The following is a 25478-nucleotide window of genomic DNA, read 5'->3' as shown; positions in this document are numbered from 1 at the left end:
ATGGGGAGTTTCCTGGCCATGGACCCCAAGTTTCGATGTTTTATTCCCTGAGCCGTTTTGTTATCACAAACTCCAAGCATTGATTGAATGGGCTGCCATCAGTCGGGATTTGGCCCAGAAGTTGACTGACAGCATGCCAGGGCGAATGGCAACACTGCAAATATGGACTCTGCGCATAAACTTAATGTGATTGTCAGTATAAGCCTTTGAAACTTATGAAGTGCTCGTAAATCTACTTCAGTGTACCACAGAAACATCTGACAAAAAGATCTAAAAACACTGAAGCAGCAAACTTGGGTCCTTCTCCAAACCTTTGGCCACGACTGTACCTATAGCCCTTTAGATTGCCCTCACATCTTACTGGGTATCTCATGTTCCTTGTTTAGGGGCTCTGAAGTGTATGCTGTACTAGTAATGGCAAACTGGACCGTGTGTCTGTCATGCTGTGCTCTTATGTTTACGACAGTGATGCATGCATAAAACATTTGCCTGTACAATCAAGATGTTATATTTTTCCGCTATGAAGTATTGCTGTGGTTGGTTTCCTATCACCTGTTTCTTCTTTTTTTTTTGTTTCTTTTCATGAATTAGGACTCACAAAGCAAGCAAGGAGGATACAGTATGCATCAGCTTCAAGGAAATAAGGAGTTTGGAAGTGAGAAGAGGGGTTATCTTTTAAAGAAGAGTGACGGGTGTGTACAGTTTTGTACAGAATGTTTAACAGTTGATCTGTCACCTAAGGGTTAATTAGACACCTTTTTTTTTTGTTGTTGGGGCTTTTCAATGATTTTATGTCTTATAAGGACACATGGCTGGTTAGACAATCAGTCAGTCATACAGATATGTTTTAATGTCCTGCAATTCTTCATTTAATGTTTTCTGCAGTCTGGTGATAGTAGTACAGCTCCATCAACACAACACCTTAAATGAAATGTCAGACAATAGACATTGTAAATGAATATGCAGGTTTGAAGCTTCAAAGTGATCCCCGTATCTTATGATGAAAAAATAAAGCAAAAAAAAAGGACAAAACAAACCTTCTTCAGACGCTTGTCCCTGCACTGCCCCAAGATGGATGTTTAAGTAGGACACTCATAGGAAGCCGCAGATTCATTAGGCCAGATACCGGGAGTGACGTCACCGGAGGCCAGTCAGTCAGTCACTCTTTCTGCAGAGGGAGGTAGAGGAGAAGCATTAGATGACAGCGCCAACCCCTGGTTTGGAGGGTAATTACTATCAAATGAGCCCTGAAGTGGACTTTCAGTGCCACGTGTGTGACAACACAAACGCACATTAGGTCCGCTCATGTGGCTGTCGAAACAAGCAGCTGTTAAGTAGCTTTATGACCTCAGGAGGGGGAGCGGGAGTGCTAGCGCTCCTCAAATGTCCCTCCACACGATGGACGAGCTCCCTAATAATGCTGTAAATACTGAAGAGAAGGGGAGTCCCAAGTGCTCATGGTTCGGGAGATTTTGTGATGAGTGAGTCAGTGGTATTTGGCTTTTATATACAGTATAGAGATAAACTGGTTTGGTTTCCCTTTGTATTGATTAAAATGTGTCTTTGCAGGTTAAGAAAGGTTTGGCAAAGAAGAAAGTGTTGTGTAAAAAATGGCATACTGACAATCTCCCATGCAACAGTGAGTGTTCTTTTTATTTTCTTTGTCATGGTTGAAAATGATCAGAATTTATTTTCTCAGTATATATTAATAGTAAAGGGCTTTGCTAAAATTCTGAATATATAACAGATAAACTGTTACTAATAAGAGAGAGTTTGTTTTTTTTCCCCTTTTTCAATTTTGGTAACACTTTAGTTCATTTAGTTATTATTATTTACTATTATGTAAGAAGACATTAATATACACTTCTTTGGGTCTTCTGAACACTTAGAAAAGCATCAGTGAAGTGTTTGATTATCTCTGCAATGTGACCAGCTGACACTTCGGAGTGGTCTGAGGGGCTTAACTGAGACGCATTTGTCTGAATGTTCCATATTTAGTATAAGACCTGTGAATTCTCCTTATTAACAGGCAATTTTACCATCGCAATGTCGATATGCCACACAGCACAGAGATCAATATCTGAACTACTGAGTGTGACAGATATTGTGGCCATAAAACAAATGTTACTTTTTTTTTTTTATCTGCTCTTTTTATCCAAATGGATTTTTTCACTAAACGGTTTGTGGTAGAGCAATTCCAATTTCAAAAATTGATTCAACACACCTAATTCTATGAGAATACACCAAATTGTACATACATACATGTGTATATATATATATAAACCGCTCAAAAAAATTTAAGGAACACTTTAAAAACACATCAGATGTCAATGAGAAAAAAATCTCCATCTCTACTGAAGTGGACTGATATGGTGATGTGATAGGAACGAAAGGATGGCACATCGTTTGATAGAAATGAAAATGATCAACTGACAGAGGGCTGAATTCAAAGACACCCTGAAAATCAAAGGCAGGCGAGTCCATTTTGCTGAAATTTCATTGCAGTAACTCCAAATCGTACTCAGTAGCTTGTATGTCCACCCCAAAAGTGCTTGTATGCGCGCCCCAGGGCTGATATGCATGCCTGACAATGTTCTAATGAGACGACGGATGGTGTCCTGGGGGATCTCCTCCCAGATCTGGAGCAGGGCATCACTGAGCTCAACATGGCAGTGGTAAGTGGACTGAAACATAATGTCCCAACCAGAGGTGTTCTTTTGGATTGAGGTTGGGCAAGTGAGCATGGGGGCCTGTCAGTCGTATCAATTCCTTCATCCTCTCGCCACATGAGGCCCCACTGCACCAGCATACGGTCTGACAATGGGTCCAAGGATTTCATCCCGATACCTAATGGCTGTCAAGGTGCTCTTTTCTAGCCTGTAGAGGTCTGGGGTCAAGAGGTCCATGAATATGCCTCTCTAGATACACCATTACTGGCCCACCACCAAAGCGGTCATGCTGAACGATGTTACAGTCAGCACAACGTTCTCCACGGCTTCTCGAAACCCTTTCATGTCTGTAACATGTGCTCGGGGTGAACCTGCTCTCATCTGTGAAAGGCACAGGGCACCAGTAGTGGACTTGCCAATTCTGTTATTCTATGGAAAATGCCAATCGAGCTCCACAGTGCTGGGCAGTGAGCATAGGGACCACTAGAGGATGTCAGATCCTCCGGCCACCCTCATGAAGTATGTTTCTGATTGTTTGATCAGAGACATTCACACCAGTGGCCTGCCTGCTGGAGGTCATTTTGTAGGCTCTGCCAGTGCTCATCCTGTTCCTCCTTGCCCAAAGGAGCAGATACCGGTGGGTCCTGCTTGATGGGTTATGGACCTTCTATGGCCCTCTCCAGCACTCCTAGAGTAACTGCTTGTCTCCTAGAATCTCCTCCATGCCCTTGAGACTGTGCAGGGAGACACAGCAAACCTTCTGGCAATGACACGTATTGATGTGCCATCCTGGAGAAGTTGAACTACCTGTGCAACCTCTGTAGGGTCCAGGTGTCGCCTCCTGCTACCAGTAGTGACACTGACTGTAGCCAAATGGAAAACTAGTGAAGAAACAGTCAGAAAAAATGAGGAGGGAAAAATGTCAGTGGCCTCCACCTGTTAAACCATTCATTCCTGTTTCAGCTGAAACTGATTAACAACCCGCTCTGCTACTCAACTGACCATATCAATAGCTCAGAAGGTTCATTGACTTGATACTATACTCTGATTAAAAAGTGTTCATTTATATATATACATTATTACATTATACATATATACATATATGTGTGTAGGTAGATAAATAGATAGATAGATAGATACTTTATTAATCCCAAGGGGAAATTCACATAATCCAGCAGCAGTATACTGATACAAAGAATTGTATGTATGTGTGTATATATATATATATATTTTTTTTATTTTTTTTTTTTTCTTCTTTTCAAGAGATTTTTGGTGCAAATTGCGGTTATGTTAGGCAGATGTGCAGACACTCTAAAAATCTGTCATTGAAGAATGACATGAAGCCCCATTGACACATAAGAGGAGATCCCAGACTCTGCTCAGATAGCAAACTGGTACGGCTACGAAAGTAATATAGACAGGACAGGAATTCCGCAATAAATTAATCAAATGCTTCATTATGGCCAATGTCAAGGCAACAATTCAGTAGCCATTAAGGCAGCACACAGTGCCTGTCTATGAACGAGGTATTGCAGTTTTTGAGTCTATAGTGCCATCTTTTGTCAGCTTAAGGGAGAATTTGGGCAAAGGCTTACTAGTGCAGAAATGGTGTCCATTTAGAAACAGGGCTGCATCCAGATGCTCTCTTGCTGTGTTGCACACTGGGAATCCGCCTTATATGTCATGTTAATGAATGCTAAAGTGCAGCCTGAGGCGTACATCTGGTCTTTCCTCCTTAGCTTTTTTCTGAATCTTGCTTTTATGCATCTATCTACAGAAAAAAACAAAAAACATTTGGTTTATCTGGGAATGGGGGTCATCAGCAGATACAGTATTGTCTTTTTATATATATATATATATATATATATATATATATATATATATATTAAATATACATCATCTCTGAATGAAGTGTTCTATTGATAAAGCATGTGTATAACACAGAACTATAAACGCTAAGGCCAAACGTTAGTTGACACCTGATGATTGCACTTATATGAGCTTGTTAAGGATCCCATTTCAAAACCATAGGCATTAATCTGGAATCCGCACCAATCACTATGTCAGCTGTGATTGCCTCCACTCTTCTTTCCAGTACATTTTGTAGTGGCCAGCTGCCATACCACCTTCACTTCAGAAAAGGTCATCCACCCGAAGCTGAGCATTTCTGGACTCAGCCAGTACAGTACTTGGGTGGGAGACCATCTACTATAGGAAAACGCTTGGGTTGCTGCTGAAAGAGGTGTTGGTGAGGTCAGCAGGGGGTGCTTACCGAGTGGTCTGAAAGTGGATCTCAAAGCCCCCAGTGCAGTGGTCATTAAGGATCGCTGGCCAGAGTAGGGTGTATCCCGAAGTTCTGGCTAAATTGCAGACCATTGACTTTCTCTCACCACTTCACCACCTAATAGCTAATGTGTGGTGAGCGTTCTTGTACAATAATGGCTGCCATTGCATCATCCAGGTGGGTACTACACATTAGTGGTGTTTGATGTAGCTCCTCACTCAGTGAAGCACTTTGTCTAGAGCACGGGTGTCGAACTCCAGTCCTGGAGAGGCGCAGTAGCTGCAGGTTTTCATTCTAACCATCTTCTTCATTAGTGACCCGTTTTAGCTGCTAATGAACTTCTTTTTGCCTTAATTTGAATTAACTTGACTCAGGCCTCTTAGTTGTCTCTTTTCCCTTAATGAGCATCCAAATAAAAATGAGACACAAAACGAGCCACCACGTGACTAGCCCACCTGTGCCCATCTCACAATATCTAAAAATAAAGAAAGGTGAAGGTCTCATTAAGGTTGATCTCTCAGGTCACCAAAACTTCCAACAGTTTTGGAAATGCCTGCTGTGGCAGAATATGAGCAGCAACAAGCTGTGGAATTAAATAACAAGTTTAATTAACACCGAGAATTGGCTTCTCATTAAGAGACTGGTTGGAGTGAAAATTGGTTGGAGTTTGAAATCCCAGTTTAGCTGCTCAACTGTTGGCTCCTTTCATGTCTCATTTCTGTTTGGCTGTCATTTGTTAAAGAAAGGAATCGATTCAGAGGACTGAATCCTTAAAAACTGGGCTATTAAAATGAAGGGAAAAGGAGTTAATTAGCAGTGAAAACTGGTCACTGATTAGGAAAAGGGTGAGAATGAAAACCTGCAGCCACTGCAGCCCTCCAGGCCTGGAGTTCGACACCCCTGGTCTAGAGAGAAAAGCACTGTATAAATGTGAAGAATTGTTATTATTTATTATTTTGGTTTGCGTTTGTGGGAATTTGTATCCGTTTGTGAAGTCCAGTAATGATGTTGGACAAGAAGACCTGTCACACTATCTGTTCCAGTTCATTCCAAAGATGTACAGTAGGGTTGAGGTCAGTGCCCTGTGCAGGCTGATTGAGTTCTTTCATGTCTTTTATGGGCCTGGCTCTGTGTACAGTCAAGCTGGAACAGAACAAAGGCCTTCACACACTGTTGGCAACACCTTCAACACTCAGTGAGTTTACATGGCCTTCCACTTCATTGGCTGAGCTGCTGTCGTTCTTCAACGCTTCCACATCACAGTAAAATCAGTTACAGTCAGCCGGGGCAGATCTAGCAGAGCATACATTTCATAGACTAACTTGTAGCCAAGGTGACATCCCATGACTCTGCCACATTTAGAGCCACTGGGGTCTTCCTTATGACCCGTTCTGCTGTCAATGGAGACCGGACGGCCTTGTGCTTGATCTGATTCACCAGAACTCAATATATTAGGAGGGGCGTCCACATACTTCTGGCCAAAACTGTCCAAAACGAATTAAAAGAAATACAGCATGTGATGATGTTGTGGATATTTGTCTTGATTTTTAAGAGTTTGATTCTGCTTTTATAAATGAAATATTTGAATTTAGTCCAACAGGCAGCCAGTGAAACTGAATCTACTAACCTGCCAGGTGAAACCCAGCAGTGAAGACAAAAAGTGTTTTGACTTAATATCCCGTAAGTATATCTTTGGTTACTAAACACGGCATGAGCTAACCTCGATTATAAAATGTTGGTACTGTATATGTATATGATGTCTGTTATCCAACTAAAATTACTTAAATTGAGAACTACTGAAGCATTGTGTTTTGATGAATTTGGATTGTGTCTGCCTAGAGCATCATGGTCTTTGCCTCCATTGTTTATTTGGCATAAGCCTGGCTATTTTTGTGATGGTACGCGCTGGTGCATCATCTTGGCACCCTCAGCCATGACAGCTGGTCGTGGCACCGACGATACTTCAAATGATTCTACCATCAACTGGGTGCTGAATCTTAATTGTATTCCAGTTTCATCGAGTGAGTGCGAACGTGGGTTTTCACAAATGAATCGAATTGTGTTACTCCAGTGAGAGCCTTGTTACTGACAAGCACTGTCACCATTCGGTTGGCCCTCTACTCACAAATTTTGATCCTGTGAGATATGTTCATTCATGGCTGTAACAAGGACGATGTTCAGCCATTGAAACTCAAAGCAAAGAACAAATTGGGAAGACTGCATTTAATAATCTGGCCAGGTCAGGTGAGGTTGGGGAGCTTGTGCTGGTACAGTGTGTTGCCGCACCCATTGCACGACGAAACAGCTCGGGATCCCGGTTGGCAAACCCTCAAGCAGACACGCGGTCCAGTCCCACCCTCCGGAAACGATCCTCTATCTGCTGCAGCCAGGTGTTACGTGGGTGTCTCCATGGCCTGGTTCAGCCGCTCAGGTCCTCAATAATGGGTGTGCTGCAAACTGGACCACCCTCAGGGAATCGCATCACATGGCCGCAGTGCCGTAAGTGACACTGCAGGTCATGTGCCTCATTCGGGGCTTCATGAGCAACACAAAGTCAAACCAGTTGTACCCAAGGATTCTCCAAAGAGACAATCTTTGTCTCGGGTCACTGGATAGCATCCATGTCTTGCAACCATATAGCAAACTGTATATATGGCTGGTGCAGAGATAAGGACTGCTGCCTCATAATCAAGAGGTTGTGTGTTCAATCCTGGGACCTCCTCACATTTACATTTAATAATTAATAATAATAATTGTTTACATTTATGTAGTGCTTTTTCTCACTACTCAAAGCATTTTGCAAACTCCACACATGAAGGACCCGGGACTCGAACCCATGATGGCTGTGCAGCTCTATTATTACACCAACCCCATGGTTTGATGAAAACTTGCAAAAAGTTTGGAATTTTCTTTAAAAGTCAATCAAATTAAGCACTGATTGCTTTGCGGGACTACATAACTTTACTTTGTATAATGTAGAGCTCGTCATTAACCTGCAGTTAATATTCTTCGATTTCAGAAATTCGGAGGTGTAATTTTAAACCATCAAGCACAGCATTATGCAGTACGGTACACTTGGCGATTTATCGTTATGTTTCACCAGATTAACAAATCATGTAGCGCTAGGACTCTCGGCCTCTGTATACCTTCACTGTACCTCATACTTGATGCAAACACAACATATGCAAACTGCCACCTTTGTTTTCAGAAAAAGTACTGAGCATAAGGAATACCATTTATCCCAGGGGTGCCACCCTTTTTCGGCTTGCGAGCTACTTTTAAAATGACCAGGTCGAAATGATCTACCTACATTAAAAATGCTATATATATATATATATATATATTGTGAGCTGGAGGGCTGATCGCACCCCACTCCTGGTACCACTTGTCACGCTTGGGTCACAGATTTGCACAGAGACACAGGAGGTCGTAGAAACAAGAAGGATTTTTATTCAAACACTGCAAACACATGAGCTTAAACGTGCTCCATGACAAGTCAGAGATGACAGTTCCGCTAGGAGCAGAGAGAGATAAAAGCAAACAATCAATTCCAAAACTGACAGGCGCTGCAAGGCTTATAAGTCGGAGTACCGCAAAGGCTTGTATTACGCGTTATGGTGCAAGGATAAGGAGCAATGTGAGGGTAGTCAGTGTTTCAGGGTTTGTGGTTTTCCCAGGGCGTCTGTCTCTATTTGGGGTGCGATCAGCCCTCCAGCTCACAATATATATATATATATATATATATATATATATATATAGCATAGTTTTACTGTCAAATAATGCAAAGAGTACGCAACACCTAATTCTGGGCTCATCAGGCGAACAAGCTCACTGCACCCTCTCTCGGACGTCAGCGTCGAAGCCTCTTTAAATTGCGCCACGGCGTGTGGTTCGTTTATTTGACAGCATGTAGATTGGGGTAATTACATTCATGGCATTCGTAGTCTGAATCACAATCTGATTGTATGGGTGCATGCGGGATGACCAGTGTGTTAAAAGAAAAGAGATCTCAGACTGGCCGCCCTGTATGTCAATCAAGCGGCAAATGCCATAGGGAGGATATATGATAGACTAACGTTTAAAAAAAATTAAATTTTAAATGCAATGCGATCTACCTGCATTACCTTTCCGATCTACCAGTCGATCTCAATCGACATATCGGGCACCCCTGATTTATCCATTTTCTAACTTTCTTTATCCATCTTTGAGTCATAGACAGCTGGAGCTGTAACAACTGCCAAGAAGCAGCAGGTCCAGTCAGGGTGCACTCACGACAACACCCACACGGTGCAGATTTAGAGCTGTCAAACTGTTAGACATGTTGAACCATTAAGGGGCAGCATGTGGTCAAAGGGAACACTCAACAGTCATCCCTGTTGGGCAGGCTGCTGCCACTTGGGCATCTCACCCCGCTCAGCCAGTCAAACCCTCACAGACAGTTGCCCTTCTGCCCAACCTGTGAAGAGCTGCCTGCTGCAGTACTTTCTCGGAGCCCTGGACACTGTTTGTTTATAACATTTTAAGTTTTTGTCAGGGATCCTCCAAAATGTTACATTTCCAACATTCAGGGTGTCCAGAGGTTTAATTAAGATGCCCCACCCCGTCCCATGTATTTCACCCGTTGGTGTTAACCCTGCCAGTGCTGTGCCACTAATGGCGCTTCTGTTTTGTTGAAAGGTACCTGGCACAAATGACAAAATAAGTTGTATGTTTATTTGATGAAAACAATGCCATTTATTTGATGGGACGATGCGTCTTTGTTTCTGCAGATAACCGAACATATCACTTCCAAGCCGAAGATGAACAAGAGTTTGTAATGTAAGTAGTACCTTTTAATCTTTATTCGTTAATCGTTTTTTTCCTCCTTTTTTTAATAATAACACATCTTATTTATGTAGTGCCTTTCCCGTGCTCAAGGGCGACTTTGAGTTGGCTGCCATGCAAGACTTTATTTAAAAATAATGTCTACGAGTCTACACGTTGAACTTCAGTCTCATTCAAAGGCTTTTATTAGAAAGTGATTTATTTATAGCAGGAAACTGGCAAATTACTGGCATTGATTTCTTGGTTAATGGTGTGTTTTGCTTTCCTGCTTTTGACGCTTTTGATGAGCTATTAGAGTTTATTATGAATAAGACGTCTGCACAAGTAGATAAATGTAGGTCTAAAAGTAATGGCAATGAGAAATGGTGGAGTAATAAAGAGGAGTAGAAGGAGACGTGGGCCAGGCTGGGTCATGAGTTTGAACTGGCACACACATCTTTATTACTGGTGGTACTAATGACGGAAGTGATAAAATAATATGAACAATGAATGGAAGAGATTCGAGTCTAAGTTCAAGAAATTGTCTCAAAATGAATTGGCCTGCAAGAAAGCAAACTAAAACACATGAATGAGCAGGAGAGATGTAGAAGATTTTAGAATGGCTGGTGATTTTTGTGACTTTAACAAGTTAAGCATGGAGAATGTCAGACGTTAACCAAAATAAAATACAAATGAATGGCTTTGTAAACGTGTCAAATGCGCAAACGACAAAGTGGGCGACATCAGCTGATCACTGGAATGAATGAAATGGATTTGCAAGTAGATGTTAAGTATGAGGCTTCTTGTGTTACTCTCATTAAGGTCACCTAAAATGTAAGCATGGCTTACTGTGAAAACGTTAAAGTATATACAATATTTACAGAAATATAATCAATCCGTCCATCCATTATCCAACCCACTATATCCTAACTACAGGGCCACGGGGGGTCTGCTGGAGCCAATCCCAGCCAGCACAAGGCAGGAACAAATCCCTGGGCAGGGCATCAGCCCACCGCAGGGCACACACACACACAGCATACACACACCAAGCACACACTGGGGACAATTTAGAATAACAACAACAACAACAACATTTATTTCTATAGCACATTTTCATACAAACAGTAGCTCAAAGTGCTTTACATATTAAAGAATAGAAAAATGAAAGACACAGTTATAAAACAAAATAAATCAACATTAACATCGAATAAGAGTAAGGTTCAATGGCCAGGGGGGACAGAAAAAACAAAAAAACTCCAGACGGCTGGAGAAAAAATAAAATCACCAATGCACCTCACCTGCATGTCTTTGGACTGTGGGAGGAAACCATCAGACACGGGGAGAACATGCAGACTCCATGCAGGGAGGACCTGGGAAGCGAACCCGGGTTTCCTAACTGCGAGGCAGCAGTGTTACCCACTGCGCCACCGTGCCGCCCAGAAATAAAATATAACATTATATTCTTTTCATTCATATTAATCTTCATGTGAAATTGAAATTGCCAAAGTTTTCATCAAAAATAACATTTTTCATTTCACTGCCAAATACATGTGGTGGACATTGTGTATGGGAGAGAGAATTCTTTGGTTATAGCATTCATCTTCAGCAGCAATAAAATGGTTTTTACATTCGCAAAAGATGGAAAATGATGACAGAAAGCCACAGCCTCGAGTGTTGATTGGTGGCTTCCAAAGAAGACACGTTAGCTGAAACCTGAAGAGTTTGTGAGCTGAGATCGGCCACCATGATGGGGCAGCAACATACTGTCTGTCGTCATCAGAGTGGGGGAATTTAAAAGCATTGTTAACACAAGAGATTTTTAATTCACAAGTAAGACGATAAACTAGCACATCTTTTTATAGTATAATTAACTATAAAATAATAATTTGGCGCAGAAATGTTTATTTTTGTAATGGTTTAGATTAGTGCTATATAATATATGTGGGCTGTTGTAACGCAGCAGGATCTCTTTGGAATCAAAAAAAAGTGCCAGTCTGTCTGCCAATTAAATAGTGCGTTTTGAATCTCTCTTTCTTTTATTGTGCCTTTTATGCATTTCTGTTATATGGTGAATTTCCTATCTCTCTTCCTTTTATAATGGCTTTCATGTGTGTCTCGAGGCTTTGTCTATCTATCTATCTATCTATCTATCTATCTATCTGTCTGTCTATCTATCTATCTATCTATCTATCTATCTATCTATTTATCTATCATATAGTGCCTTTCACTCTATCTATCTATCTGTCTGTCTGTCTGTCTATTAATTACACAGTGCCTTTCATATCTACCTCTCATATTCCTGTTTTGTCTGTTTGACAAGATGTGGCAGCTACCTTATCAAAGCTATAATTTCAATTGTCTCTTTTTTAATTTCTACGTAGCTGGATATCAGTGTTAACCAACAGTAAAGAAGAAGCTTTAAATATGGCATTTCGTGGAGAACAAAGCACGGGTGAAGACAGTTTAGAAGATCTCACTAAAGCTATCATTGAAGATGTGCTGCGTATGCCTGGCAATGAAGTTTGCTGCGACTGTGGAGCCCAAGGTTTGACGATGTCTGTCTGTCTGGCATCACACCATGTACATCTCTCTGTAGCCCACTGTTCATCCATCCATCTATAATCTATATTTATTTATATTCACATAGATGTAACATATCTGTGTGTTTCCTTCCGCTCTTATATTAAGTTAAACTTAAAAAGAAAATGTTTATTATTTATTGATGACTCAACACTATATTTGCATTAAGTGGCTGATTGTTTTTGTTTGCTCGTTCCTTGAAACTTCATTTTCTTTTATCGCTTGTGTCACTGAAGATTTGAAGCACTTTCCATTTGTTTCTTGTAGATCCTAAATGGCTTTCCACTAACTTAGGAATACTCACCTGTATAGAATGCTCTGGGATACATAGGGAAATGGGGGTACATATTTCAAGGATCCAATCAATGGAACTGGACAAACTGGGCACCTCTGAACTCTTGGTGAGTTACTTGTTTATTTATTTTACTACTTCCTGGTTTTCTCTCTCATTGTCTCAACACTAGGGACACACAGATTATTACATTCCATGTGTCTCTTTTTTTTCTTAAAGTTAGAATGCAAATTAAAAAAACAACCATAAAGCTGTCTTTTCACAATTCTAAATACTTTACGATTCAACCAGCTTTATGCCACATATCTAGAGTTCAGTCTGATTTTTCTTTCAGTAACGCTGCCTAGAAACGTTCAAATACTGTGCATACAAAAATGGATCTGAAATTAGTGGAATGTTTTTGACCAGCTGTATTATTTCTTTTTTTCTTCATGCATTATTTTTAACTTTTTTTTTTCTTACTTTTGAGGGTTTTTTTTTTTTTTTTAGAAGTAATGCAGTAATCTATTATTATTATTATTATCTCTGTTATATTAAAAAAAGTTTCTGCTGTGTCTGCATTATTCAGCCTTGACCACGCCCCTCCACACCGCTCACCCAATCATTACTCCTCCTGCACACATCCTCTCTCCATCCCACCCTGTGACACTCTCAGTGCTATCGGCCTTCAACATAATTGGTTATAATGAAAAAGCAAATTATCTGTTCAAGTACAGTGATCCCTCCTCGATCACGAGAGTTGCGTTTCAGAACCCCCCGCGAAAGGTGAAAATCCGCAAAGTAAAAATCATTTGTATATATGGTTATTTTTATATATTTTAAGCCCTTACAAACTCTCCCACACTCTTATAAACATTTCCCACACAGTTATACAGCATAAACCCTTTATATTCTCTTAGGTATTAGGTAAGATTCATTGAAATTATGTATGTAAACACACTGTTAATATACTACACACAAACATACGTATCGTATATAATTGAGGAGTTTTATTTAATATGTAATACAGTTTTAAACACATTATAATTGATTAGGTAATATAAAAATAAATGAAAAATCTACAACATGTAAATACATAAAACCTAAATGTTATTTTAAAGATATCGAGTGTCTCCGATATCACATATGTTACAGCCATTATGATAGACAGGCCACCAGCAATAAATATGTACAGTGGAACCTTGTGTTGTGAACTGAAGCAATTCTCCCCCTATAGGGATTGTATGTAAATACAATTAATCCATTCCAGACCGTACGAACTGTATGTAAATATATTTTTTTAAAGATTTTTAAGCACAAATGTAGTTAATTACACCATAGAATGCACAGTGTAATAGTAAACTAATGTAAAAACATTGAATAACACTGACACAAACACCCAGGCTCAGCTGCACGCGCAGGCTCGCTCGCTCTCAGCAGCAGGCACCCTCTCTCTCTCTCTCTCTCTCTCGCTCGCTCTCAGCAGCAGGCCCCTCTCTCTCTCTCTCTCTCTCTCTCTCGCTCGCTCGCTCGCTCTCAGCAGCAGGCACTCTCTCTCTCTCTCTTGCTCGCTCTCAGCAGCAGGCACTCTCTCTCTCGCTCGCTCGCTCTCAGCAGCAGGCACCCTCTCTCTCTCTCGCTCGCTCGCTGTCAGCAGCAGGCACCCTCTCTCTCTCTCTCTCTCTCTCTCTCTCTCTCTCGCTCGCTCTCAGCAGCAGGCACCCTCTCTCTCTCTCTCTTGCTCGCTCTCAGCAGCAGGCACCCTCTCTCTCTCTCTCTCGCTCTCTCTCTCTCGCTCTCAGCAGCAGGCACCCTCTCTCTCTCTCTCTCTCTCTCTCTCTCTCTCTCTCGCTCGCTCTCAGCAGCAGGCACCCTCTCTCTCTCTCTCTCTCTCTCTGTAACATTGCAGTAGTTCGCGCTATAGCCTTGCAAGCCGATCGTTGTATAAACACTTTTTTTTAATGTGTTTTAAGTGGGGGGGAGAACATTTGAACAAATCCAAACTTTATTTAAAAACCAACCACAAGCACCCAAGAAAGTAACATTACAGGATTTCGCGCTATAGCCTTGCAACCGATCGCTGTATAAACACAGTTTTAAGCACAGGGGGGAAAAAAGGAACATTTGAAAAATCTGTAATTTAATAAACCACCAAGAAAAGTAACATTGCAACAAATCACACTACGAACCACTCGCTGTAAACACTTTTTTTAATGAGTTTTAAGCACAAAGAAAAAAGTGAAAAGTAACACCGCAACAATTCACGCTACGAACCGATAAAGGAACATTTGAAAAATCCGTAATACAAAAACTAACCATAAACCACCAAGAAAACTAACCTTGCAAGAGTCGAGTTCTGGCATGAAGTGAGGAGGAACTGGGTGGAGAGGAGGTTACAGTTTTGAGGGAGAGTCAGGCTTTGCGATGGAGGGATGTTTTCCTTAAGGGGTTTTCTCTCGTGTGATTTCTTGGGTTTCTGGTGTTTTTAGCTGTTTAGCTGGTGGAAGCGAAAAACAAAGTCCTTGTGACCCAACCCTTCATGTTTGACCTCCACATCTCTGGCAGTCTGGCTTTTTTTACATTGTGCTGCTTGAAAGCACGAGGGTTCTCAAATTGGTAAATGAGTAAACTGGTAAACAGTTTTTGCACCTCTTCCAGCACTTGAGGTCTCTGCCTGGTTAACGCTGTAACTCCTTTTGCAACATTAGCTGCTTTAATAGATTCTTTCTGCTTTAGAATAGTCGAAATCGTAGGTTTTGACTTCTTGTACTCGGCGGCAAGATCAGAAACACAAATGCCACGCTCATACTTTTCAATAATTTCTTTCTTTACTTCGCTTTCAATTTTCTGAAAAAGTTTCTTCTCACCACTCTTCACTTGCTTAGAAGCCATGGTTAACTGCAAAAGCACATGAAATACTGTAGAGCACAAAGAGATCACAGATAAAGCACGCACGTCTGACTGAGAACAATGAACAGGGAGCGGCTCAACACGTGCTTAAATACAGTAATCGGCGTGTATGAACCGGAAGGGAAATGAAATAAAGCACAAAGAGTTCACAGCGAAAGCATGCACGCACGTCTGACCGAGAACAATGCAACACGTGTGGAAATCATCAGCGCGCATGAACCGAAAGGGAAACTGGCTTGTTCGTATACCGAGTGTGTGGTCGTGAACCAAGGCAAAAGTTTGGCGAACTTTTTGGTCGTGTACCGAGACGTTCTTGAACCGAGGTTTCACTGTACAATGCTAGAAAAATTGTATAAAATGTGTGTACATTTACACTAAACGTACGTACATGTACTAAGTACGTAGAAAATGAGTTATGGGTACTCATCAACAATGACACGACGACTTGTCCGATAACAATGACATTTACTGCAACAAAGGAGAGCATTACAGCTCTTTTTTATGCAACTGTGTAGCACCGCCGTCGTCGTCTGGAATTTCTTCTTCTACTGGAGGCGTACTATGTGGTGTTTTGTGGGTAAGGAACATCGTGATGGGCAGATGCTGGCGCTGCTTTTTTTATTTGTGTAATTGGTTTTTTATACATTTCCGTGGCGCCATCAAGTGCATTTTTAAATTGCAAAGAATGAATCATTTGCGGGTCCCATTCTTCAACCAATGTCTCAAGATCTTTTGCCATTCGTAAAATGGTTGCGAGACGCTCAAGAATTAGGCCGGCGTCGTCTTCTTCCTGTGCTGGGTCATCTTGTTCTTCCTCGCTCCCTTCCTTCAACATATCCAACACTTTTACCTTTTCGGCAATCGTTAGCATCTTCTGTTAGTGCTTGGGCACGGCCCCGGAGGCAGTAACAGGAGCAGATCATTTTGTAGACATAACGAAAGGGCTTGACTACTGTACGCACAAAGAAACATGATGCTGAATGAGCGAGACGAGATGCCAGCTAACGCAAACCGAAATCGAATTCTGCACTCTCCATCGTTGAGCCAGTCAGCTCCCAGGAACTTAACTGTGTGCTCTGATTGGGTAGCTTCTCAGCCATCCGCCAACAGTGTCCCTTGTATGAAATCAACTGGGCAAACCAACTGAGGAAGCATGTACCAGAAATAAAAAGCCCCATTGTCTGCAGAAATCCGCAAAGCAGCGATATATATTTAGCACGATATATATTTAGATATGCTTACATATAAAATCCGCAATAGAGTGAAGCTGCAAAAGTTGAAGTGCAATCTAGCGAGGGATTACTATACGTCGATTTTAGATCGTGAATGAAAAACAGCGGCAAGAGCTGATAATGAATGTCGAAAAAAAAGAAAATGAACAAAAAAGAGCTGCATATGATAAAAATCAATAACAAAGAGAATAGTCCAATAAACGAAAATGAGAAAAATATCTCAAACGATATGCAAGCAGAAATGTAAAAAAGCAACTTTTATAAAATAAACTAAAAGATAAAGTAATTCATAATATTGTTTTTGATGAGGCGTTAATGTAATTTTATTTTTTATTTACTTTTAGTTTTTACTACGTTTTATTATTCATTGGTATGTAAAATAGACGGTTGTAGTGTAATACTCAAGTAACTGATTTTCTCTGTATAATAAAGGACCCAAACCGTCTTCGCCCCGCGCCCCGCATACTCTTCTATATACCAGCTCTTTAAATGCAATCACGTTCTCTAATGGAGGGGCTCCCCAACACCTTTGGAGTGGCTCAGCTGTCAGACAGTGGGCACCTAACACCCGACCTCGGGGGTTGGTGAGCGAAGTGAGCAGGGGGCGGAGCCCATACATATTATTAGTATTATTATATCACTTCTTTAATATACTATATATAATTAATCTTCCCCTAATAGATAACAGTTTAGGAAACAGAAAAGAAAGAAAGATGTCTGAGATCTAATTGCATCGGGGAAAAAAAGAAGAGCTTATATTTTATAAATTATTTGGAATATTCCTGTTAAACAGATAACTGCAGATAATATGTGCATAAACCAGTGCTAAGTACAAAGACAGCACAGGGTCTCTGAGAGCCTACAAGTAAGAAGCTATCATGGCAGCATTAAAATGACAACATATCACTTAGGACGGGTGTTCCACCAACAGTCATTTCAAATGAGACCCAAGCTCTCTAAGGGCACATGAAAAACAGATATCATCGTCAAGGGTAAATCCCAAAACATATGAGCAAAACAAGGTCCTGGGTATACTTTAGAAAGTCTGAACTCGGCCAAAGTTGTGTCAGTTATCTGTATGTTTAAGATGTTGTTGAGACAACCAAATAAATTAATTTTACACCCAGCTAGTCAATGTAGGGTTGAATGGAGAGATAGATAGAACTTTATTTCCCCATGGGGAATATTTGGCTTTCTACAGAAGCTCTTTAAATAAATAAATACAAAAATAGATAGATAAATAAATATATACACACATACTATGGTCTGAACACACAGCAAAATGACTAAAAAGGAAGAAAATTTTAAAAGAAAGAAAAACTTCTGACATGGCAGTCACCATAAGGAACTATACAGATGTATTGCTGCTGGTATAAAGTACCCCTGTTGCGTTTCTTGACACACGTCTGCTGAATAATTCATTGGCTGAAAGTCCCCAGTGTTGGTGTGTCAGAGACAGGATGTGCAGCAGTGTTCATAATGGCACTCAGTCTTGTCTTCATTCTCTCCTTTGCTACGACCTCCAAGGGGTCCAGAGTACTTCCTATAACTGAGCTTGCCTGTTTAATTAGCCTGTTGATTTGGTGGTCCTCTCTTGACGTTATGTTACCAGCCCAGCACACCACACAGGCCATCACGGAGTTATAAAAGATGTGAAGGATGTCACTTCTCACATTAAAGGAATGCAGTCGATAAGGAAAAAAGATAGCTCTCTGTATTCTCTGTTCCTTTACAAATTGTCTGTTTCTAGCAAGAATTGGAGTTTTTTTCTCTTCTCTTTCTCAAGTGAGCACTGCAATATTTACCATTCAGTAGGACAAAAAAACATTTGTGATAGGGTTAATACTGCAGATGCTGAAAGTCAAAACCACACAGCACTGCCATCTAGTGGAGACATGGCTGATAACTAACAAGTCACCTTTGTCTTCAATACACATATTCAGAGTATGCAGTCAGTTTCAATAAAGTATTTTGCTTTCCTCTTTGTATAAAGAATTTTGGACCCCTTCACTTTCTGCTCACTCTACTATTGTGTTGTAGATTTCCTTTTCAGTTGCTACATTTGCCATTTTTCCACATCAATCTACATTCAATAATACTAGTCATTTAAAATGAAATCTACAACCTAACAAAGTGCATAGAAAATGAAGGGGTCTGAATGCTTCCTGAATCCACTGCAGGTATTTTAACACAGTCTTAAATTACAAAGTAAAATGATAGCCCTCAAAAAAAGCAAAACAAGATGCAGCAGGCGTATCTAGAAACGATGAGTAGAATACACAACACGTGTGCGATTGTGATGCTTTTCTGAAACATTTTGTGCTCTAAATGCAGTCACTCAGAAGTAAGCTGTGTAATTTGTGGTGCCAGCACAGAAAACCATTGGAGACATTACAGAGCTTTGTAGCCAACTTGGTGTGCATTCACTGTTGGAAATAAATACCGTATATACTCGTGGATAGGTTCTGTGGCGGATAAGTCGGGACTTGATTTTACCGTACAATTTCTGGTATTTTATAATGTCGGTCGTTCAAGTCGAATGCGGAAAACTCACACTATTGGTCCAAAAGATTACGATATGCTATGATATGCTCCTGAGAGAATAAGCACGGAGCACACAGCCTTTTTCTTCTATGTGGGTGCGGCATCAGCACGTGCTCCTAACCTCTCGTTCTCTCTCTATTCTGCCTACGTGATCACGCAGTAATACGCAAACTATTCTGAAGCAACGTTTGCACTGTTTTGTGTTTTTTGTATCTCACACCCCCATACACCTTTATCATAAGAGCATCCCTTATCTACGATGGACTTTCGATCAGAAGAAAATATGAAGCTGGTTTTAAATTGTCCTGTTTTGACACGAAGAATTTTGTTTAGAATACGACTCTCGTGCTAGAACACAGCACGCTACGCTATTTACCTTTCTCGAGACAAAGTCATGGCTGCTCACGAGCGTCAGTACGCACTATAACTCTCTATGAATTTTCACGTGATTTTGTGTTTTTTCGTGTCAATTTGAATTGATTGTTGAAAAGTATGAAGGTGGCATGCGTATCCGGGACTTGGTTGCTGCATACTGTATGCCGAGAATGACGGTATCTGCGATTGTGAAAAACAAAGACGCTATTAAAAAGTAAAATGAGGTTAAATTTTCATTTATTTCATCTAATTACTTTTGTATTTATGTATTTTAGTATTAAGCAGGGTTTAAATTATTTTATACAACCCCATCAATGTATAATATGCCAATAACAACAAGATTTTTTTTTTCATGGGAACGGATTAATCATTTTCCCATTATTTCTTATGGGAAAAATTAGTTTGGTATACGTCCTGTTTGGTATAAGTCAAAGGGTCTGGAACGGATTAAGGACGTATACCGAGGCACCACTATAACTTTTAAAAGAAAATTTCTGCATTATTTTACTTATTTTGCATTTATGTTTTTTAATAATATTAACTTGGACATGCAGTGCCGAAAAGGATAATCTAAAATGTTGAATACTTTTATTTTTATTAGCACTGTTTTTCCCTTTTAAATGGAATGTAGCATATCTGATTTTTTTTATAAATTGTTCAAGTTTTGTTTTTCTTGTATTTCAGCTGGCCAAGAATGTAGGAAACAGTAGTTTTAATGAAATCATGGAAGGGAATTTACCATGTCCTTCACCAAAGCCCACTCCAACAAGCGATATGTAAGTTGACAGTGTTTTATATTCAGTTTACAATGCTCTGCTATTATGTGTCCTCTGTCTCTTTATCCATGACCCTCACCCAGCATGATGGAGTTTAAGGCAGGACTTGACCCTGGGTGAGATACTAGCGCTAATGACCATTTCTGGCCCACAATATATTCATCATATCATTATTGAACTGAAATAGGTACATCTCTTTATATTTAAAATCCAACGTCTGTCTTTCTGTCTGTCTGTCTGTCCACTTTTCACGAGACAACTACTTAACGGATTTAGATCTGGTTTTTTTTTTTTACTATAATTTGCTTGAACATTCCAGTTGTTTTTTGCAAATTTTTTCATTGCGCTAAAGTATCATAGTTTGCTTGTGTCACCGATTTATTTGTGCGAATCCGAGAGAGAGGCTGCGGGCCAAGAAGTGGGGAGCTGGGGCAGGGCCCTCCTCGCTCACATGCCAGTGTACGTTTGAATCGGTCAGCCTCTGGCCACGTTTTGGAGCGTACCTTGTCTCCGCTTAGCCAGCAATACCTGTTTGTTTATTGATTTCTAAAGTTTGTCCTGTTTTCCCCGGGGGACAGCTAGTCGATAAATAAATACAACTTTATTTGACCCCAGGAGGAAATTTGGCTTTTTACAGGAGGTCTTTAAATAAATATATACATAAATAAATGCATAAATAGTTAGGTAAGTAAGTAAATAAATAAATATACACACACGCTTTGGTCTGAACACACTGGAATAACTACAAAGGAAGAAAGATTCAAAAGAAAGAAAACATGTGACTTGCCTGTCACAGTAACAGTGAGCCGCTGTGCAGGCATTTATTGCTGTTGGTACAAAGGAGCCCCCGTTGCATTTCTTCACATACGTCTGCTGAATGATTTGTCCTCTGAAAGTCCTCAGTGTTGTTGGATCCCACAGAGGATGTGCAGCGTTGTTCATAATGGCGCTCAGCTTTGCTTTCATTCTCTCCTCCTCTACTACCTTCAGGGAGTCCAGAGTGCTTCCTATAACTGAGCCTACTCTTTTAATTAGCTTCTTGATTCAGTGGTCCCCTCTTAAAGTGATGTAGCCAGCCCAGCACATCACACTGGCCGTCAAGGATATCTTAGGCATGGCATCAAACACCTCATCTACAAACCAATGAGTAAAACGAGATGTACATTCTGACATTGCTGTAGAATATTGTCCAAGTTGCACATTGTTATCCATAAAATCAACAGCCTTTAAAACTAAGAACAGACCCCCAGCCTGAAATCCTGTCAGGCATCCAATTGGAAAATGGCTCTCCTATGTGTTACGTAAGAGCTTTCAAGTGTCTTACCCTGAGTTTGGAAAACTGTCAGCAGTAGTTCAGATCATCAACTGCAGAGAGAAGTTACACTACAAATATCCAATAAAAACCATTTGTCAGTTTTCTGTACTCGGTGTCTGCTGGACTCTAAGATCAATAAGATTACATTATTCATGTAAAAAATAAATAAATGTGCATAACATAAATATCTGAGAATTTTTCACTGATGTTTTTAGCAGTTCTTTGACTTTGGTGACTGTTTAAGGCAAATGTTTGCAGGATTGACTTGGTGCTGAAACTGCTGCTCTGTGATCATTAGCTAGGCTAATATTTAAACTGCTGATTGTCTCAATTGCGTAGTCATTTACTGTATGTCTTTGTGTGATCTATCAAGTGATTGTATCTTGAATGCCTATAGGGATTTATTTTGAATAATTTAATTGATACCAGGCTGATAATCAGTTGAAACAAAATAAGGGTAGCTATAAAAATAAACAAGCCACACAGCGGTTGTTCATCTAATTAGAGAAATAAAAAGGTAAATTACTCATCTGTTATCTTTATGCCATGTCAGGCTATTCATTGGACTGGAATTGCCTGTCTGTATACGAGTGGTGTTCAATTATAAACAGGAATTTTCATGTTCTGTTCTTATAAATAGTGCAAGGTAGATCTGACTCATTGGACAAACACGCGCATATATGACCTTGACGTTAGTGGTGTGTGTGTGTGTGTTGCTGCTCTTTCCCCCCTTTGTGTTGGAGCAGGAGGTATGCAATAGTGTTGCGCAGTGCATTATTATTCAATTTTTGACAAATGAAGGAGTCATTCCATCTCAGATTTATTCGAGACTTAAAAAACTGTTTGGGGATGAGTGTCTCTCTCGGTTTAGAGGGTATGGTTGGTGCAAGTCATTCAGAGAGGGGCTATCATCTCATCGGCCTACTTCAGGAATTTTTAGGAGGGGAGAAATTCAAGCCGAATGAGGAGGTTATTGACGCTGTGCAAGAACCGGTCGGCATACAGTCAAAAGACTACATAGGAAACTAGTGTGCAAGTCGTTTCATTGTATTCAATAAGTAAAGCATAGCTTATACCACTGATCATCAACTGGCGGCCCGCGGGACGAATCCGGCCCGCTGAGCCATTCAATCTGGCCCGACCGGATTCCAAAATTGTGAGGATCAAAAAGAAAATGGTTGTCCACACTATTAAAGCAACAAAAAATAACAACAACTGAGTCTCTTGTCAGACTAACCACCATTTATGACTATATTTAGGCTACACTCCAAAATGAGGACAGACTCAGACAGACTGCGGCGTTAAGCATTTATTGTTTCAAACAGGTTTAAAAAAAAAAACAACGAACGCGTAACTTTTCCTCGTGCCCTTACATAACATATGTTTTTTTTTATTACTAAGTCTCAACAACATGCTTGAAACTAGCAGAATCCTCAGGTATAAAAACTTAAAATAGCATTGTAAATAAATAACCTGGTACCAGAACAAAACAGGTCACAAATAATGTTCGCACATCAAATGAAACGTTAAGTGGGCTTGAATTCAAATCACAATGCTGAAACGGGCTACTCACAGTGCTTAATCAATGGCTAAAGTTACATTTCCCTCTGACACCAACTTTTCACATCAGGCTTGGCGCTGTCAGACTTATGTGCAAACAGTCCTCCAAAGACTGGGTTGACAGTCGGTTCCTCTCTTGTGTTTTTATCGAATTCATCTTGGAGAATGCAGCCTCGCAGGTGTAGGTTGAACCGAACATGGTGAGCACATACATAGCCAGCGTTTTCAATGTGTCATAGGTCTCGGGACAAGATACCCAAAATGCGCTCAGGCTTTCAGCACCACGGAGAGCCGACTTCATGTCGCCTGCGGCCTGAATTTCAGCCAGCTGGCTCTGAATGGCCGACTCGTCTAATGGCAACATTTTCACCGCGTTTGTGGAGAATTCTCCGCTTGGGCTGATGGTGAATGGGTCACGCACAAATCCAATGACATCCCTGGAAATGAAAAAGTCATCAAATCTAGCAGAAAAGTTGTCTTTTAATTGTGTGATGAATGTCTTCATCTTGTCTGTTACGTTGCCTTCTCCCACCGTCTTCAGTGTGTTAAAGTGCAGCAGCCTCCTGACAACAAATCTGCGTGGAAAAGATCGAGTTTGTTCCCAAAGCCATCAAGTTTTTCCACCAAATCCACCACTGATTTTCCTTTTCCTTGCAGCTGGAGATTAAGTGTATTCAAATGGGAGAAGATGTCTGTTAAAATGCAACGTTGCACATGTATAATGTGTCTTGCATGATGCGGAGATGGTCAGCTGCCGCTTTGGATTTACTTTGTTTTAAAAATCCACTACTTGCGCGGAGTTCAACAAAGCGCTCCAGTGCTTTGCCCTTACTAAGCCAGCGCGCGTCATTGTGGAGTAACAGGTCATCATGAGAAGCCTGGGATTCAAGCAGAAATTTGCGGAACAGGCGGTGCTGCGTGCTTGAAGTTCCTCTGATGTGGTTGATAATTTTCATCGTTTTCTCCATCACCTCTTTGAGCTCCCCACTTAGCTTTGCGCACAGCACGCTCTGATGGATGATACAGTGGAGTGCGTTAGTTTTAGGAGCAACAGTCTTTATTCTGCTCACCAGACCCTTGTTTTTCCAATCATGGCTGGTGCACCATCTGTCACTGTCAGGTTGATTTTATCCAGGGGCAATCCATGGCTTTTAAAAATCCTCCAGTTTTCCAAAGATGATGTCAGCAGTGGTGTTGTCCTCCAGTGGAAGCAATGCCAGCAGCTCTTCTCGGAAATCTTTGCCATCAAAGTATCTGACAAAAACGCACAACTGTGAAATATCGGTGTTGTCAGTGGACTCATCAATAGCTAGCGAAAAGTATTTGGCTTCCTTAACCCGTCAATGACAGCTTTCTGCACTTGCTCTGCCAAAAGCGTGCACACGACGTGCATTCGTTGAGGCAGATAGAGGTACTTGTTTGACAGATGCAATAATTCTGTCTATTGATTTGTCGGGGGCAAGTTCCTCCAAAACGGTGATCATGCACTCCTTTAAAACATCACTTTCCGCGAAAGGCCGGTTATGTCTGCAAAGCACCCAAGCAGCCTGCAGGGATGCACACGCCGCTCTCTCTTGATCAGTTAAAGTTTGAGTAATAATGCCACTTGCGGGAGTAGGCAGATTTCAATGTGGCGATTTTTCTCTGACGAGCCTCTGACTGTTCAGGATATGAAACCTTGAAATTAGAATGTTTTGTGTTGTGGTGACGGCGCAGATTGTATTCTTTTGCAACAGCAACAGTTTCGCTGCAAATTAGGCATACTGGTGACGCATTTCGGAAGGTTGGCATGATAAATGCGTACTTTTCAGTCCAGTCATCATTGAAGGACCTGTTTTCTACATCAACTTTGCGTTTCATGGTCTTTGAGAGTGCCATTTTACCTCTTTTAGGAGACCCTTTCCTGTCACTTCCTCCGTGTTTGTTTTTCAAGTGCTCTATTATAAAGTTGACTTGGCCTAATGGAAATGATGCAAAATATCTATCACTCCTAGTGGTTGACTGTGGTATAGGTGATGGGAGCCTTGAGTTTTGTAATGCAATGGAAAAAGTATAAACATTAAACATAATGTTAAACCAAATTTAGATATTTATTAGATTTTCTTCTTGGGGGTCCGGCCCCCAAGGAGACTGTCTGGTAAAACTCTGGCCCTCTGACA

General features: G+C 40.8%; 1 protein-coding gene across 5 annotated transcripts in view; it reads left to right on the top strand.

Moving 5' to 3' along the window:
* LOC120529808 (arf-GAP with SH3 domain, ANK repeat and PH domain-containing protein 1-like) overlaps positions 1-25478 on the top strand; it is a 347163-nt gene that overhangs the window by 273185 nt on the left and 48500 nt on the right. For all 5 annotated transcript variants that reach the window (XM_039753980.1, XM_039753979.1, XM_039753978.1 and 2 more), the window contains 7 exons: positions 592-692; positions 1570-1639; positions 6546-6633; positions 9723-9771; positions 12138-12301; positions 12604-12737; positions 20353-20444. In XM_039753980.1, the coding sequence (XP_039609914.1) occupies positions 592-692; positions 1570-1639; positions 6546-6633; positions 9723-9771; positions 12138-12301; positions 12604-12737; positions 20353-20444 (698 nt within the window). The remainder of the gene's footprint in view (positions 1-591; positions 693-1569; positions 1640-6545; positions 6634-9722; positions 9772-12137; positions 12302-12603; positions 12738-20352; positions 20445-25478) is intronic.

The sequence above is a fragment of the Polypterus senegalus genome, chromosome 5 (assembly GCF_016835505.1).
Source record: "Polypterus senegalus isolate Bchr_013 chromosome 5, ASM1683550v1, whole genome shotgun sequence".
NCBI lineage: Eukaryota > Metazoa > Chordata > Cladistia > Polypteriformes > Polypteridae > Polypterus > Polypterus senegalus.
The sequence above is the reverse complement of the archived record's forward strand: the minus strand, read 5'-3'. Positions and strand labels throughout refer to the sequence as shown.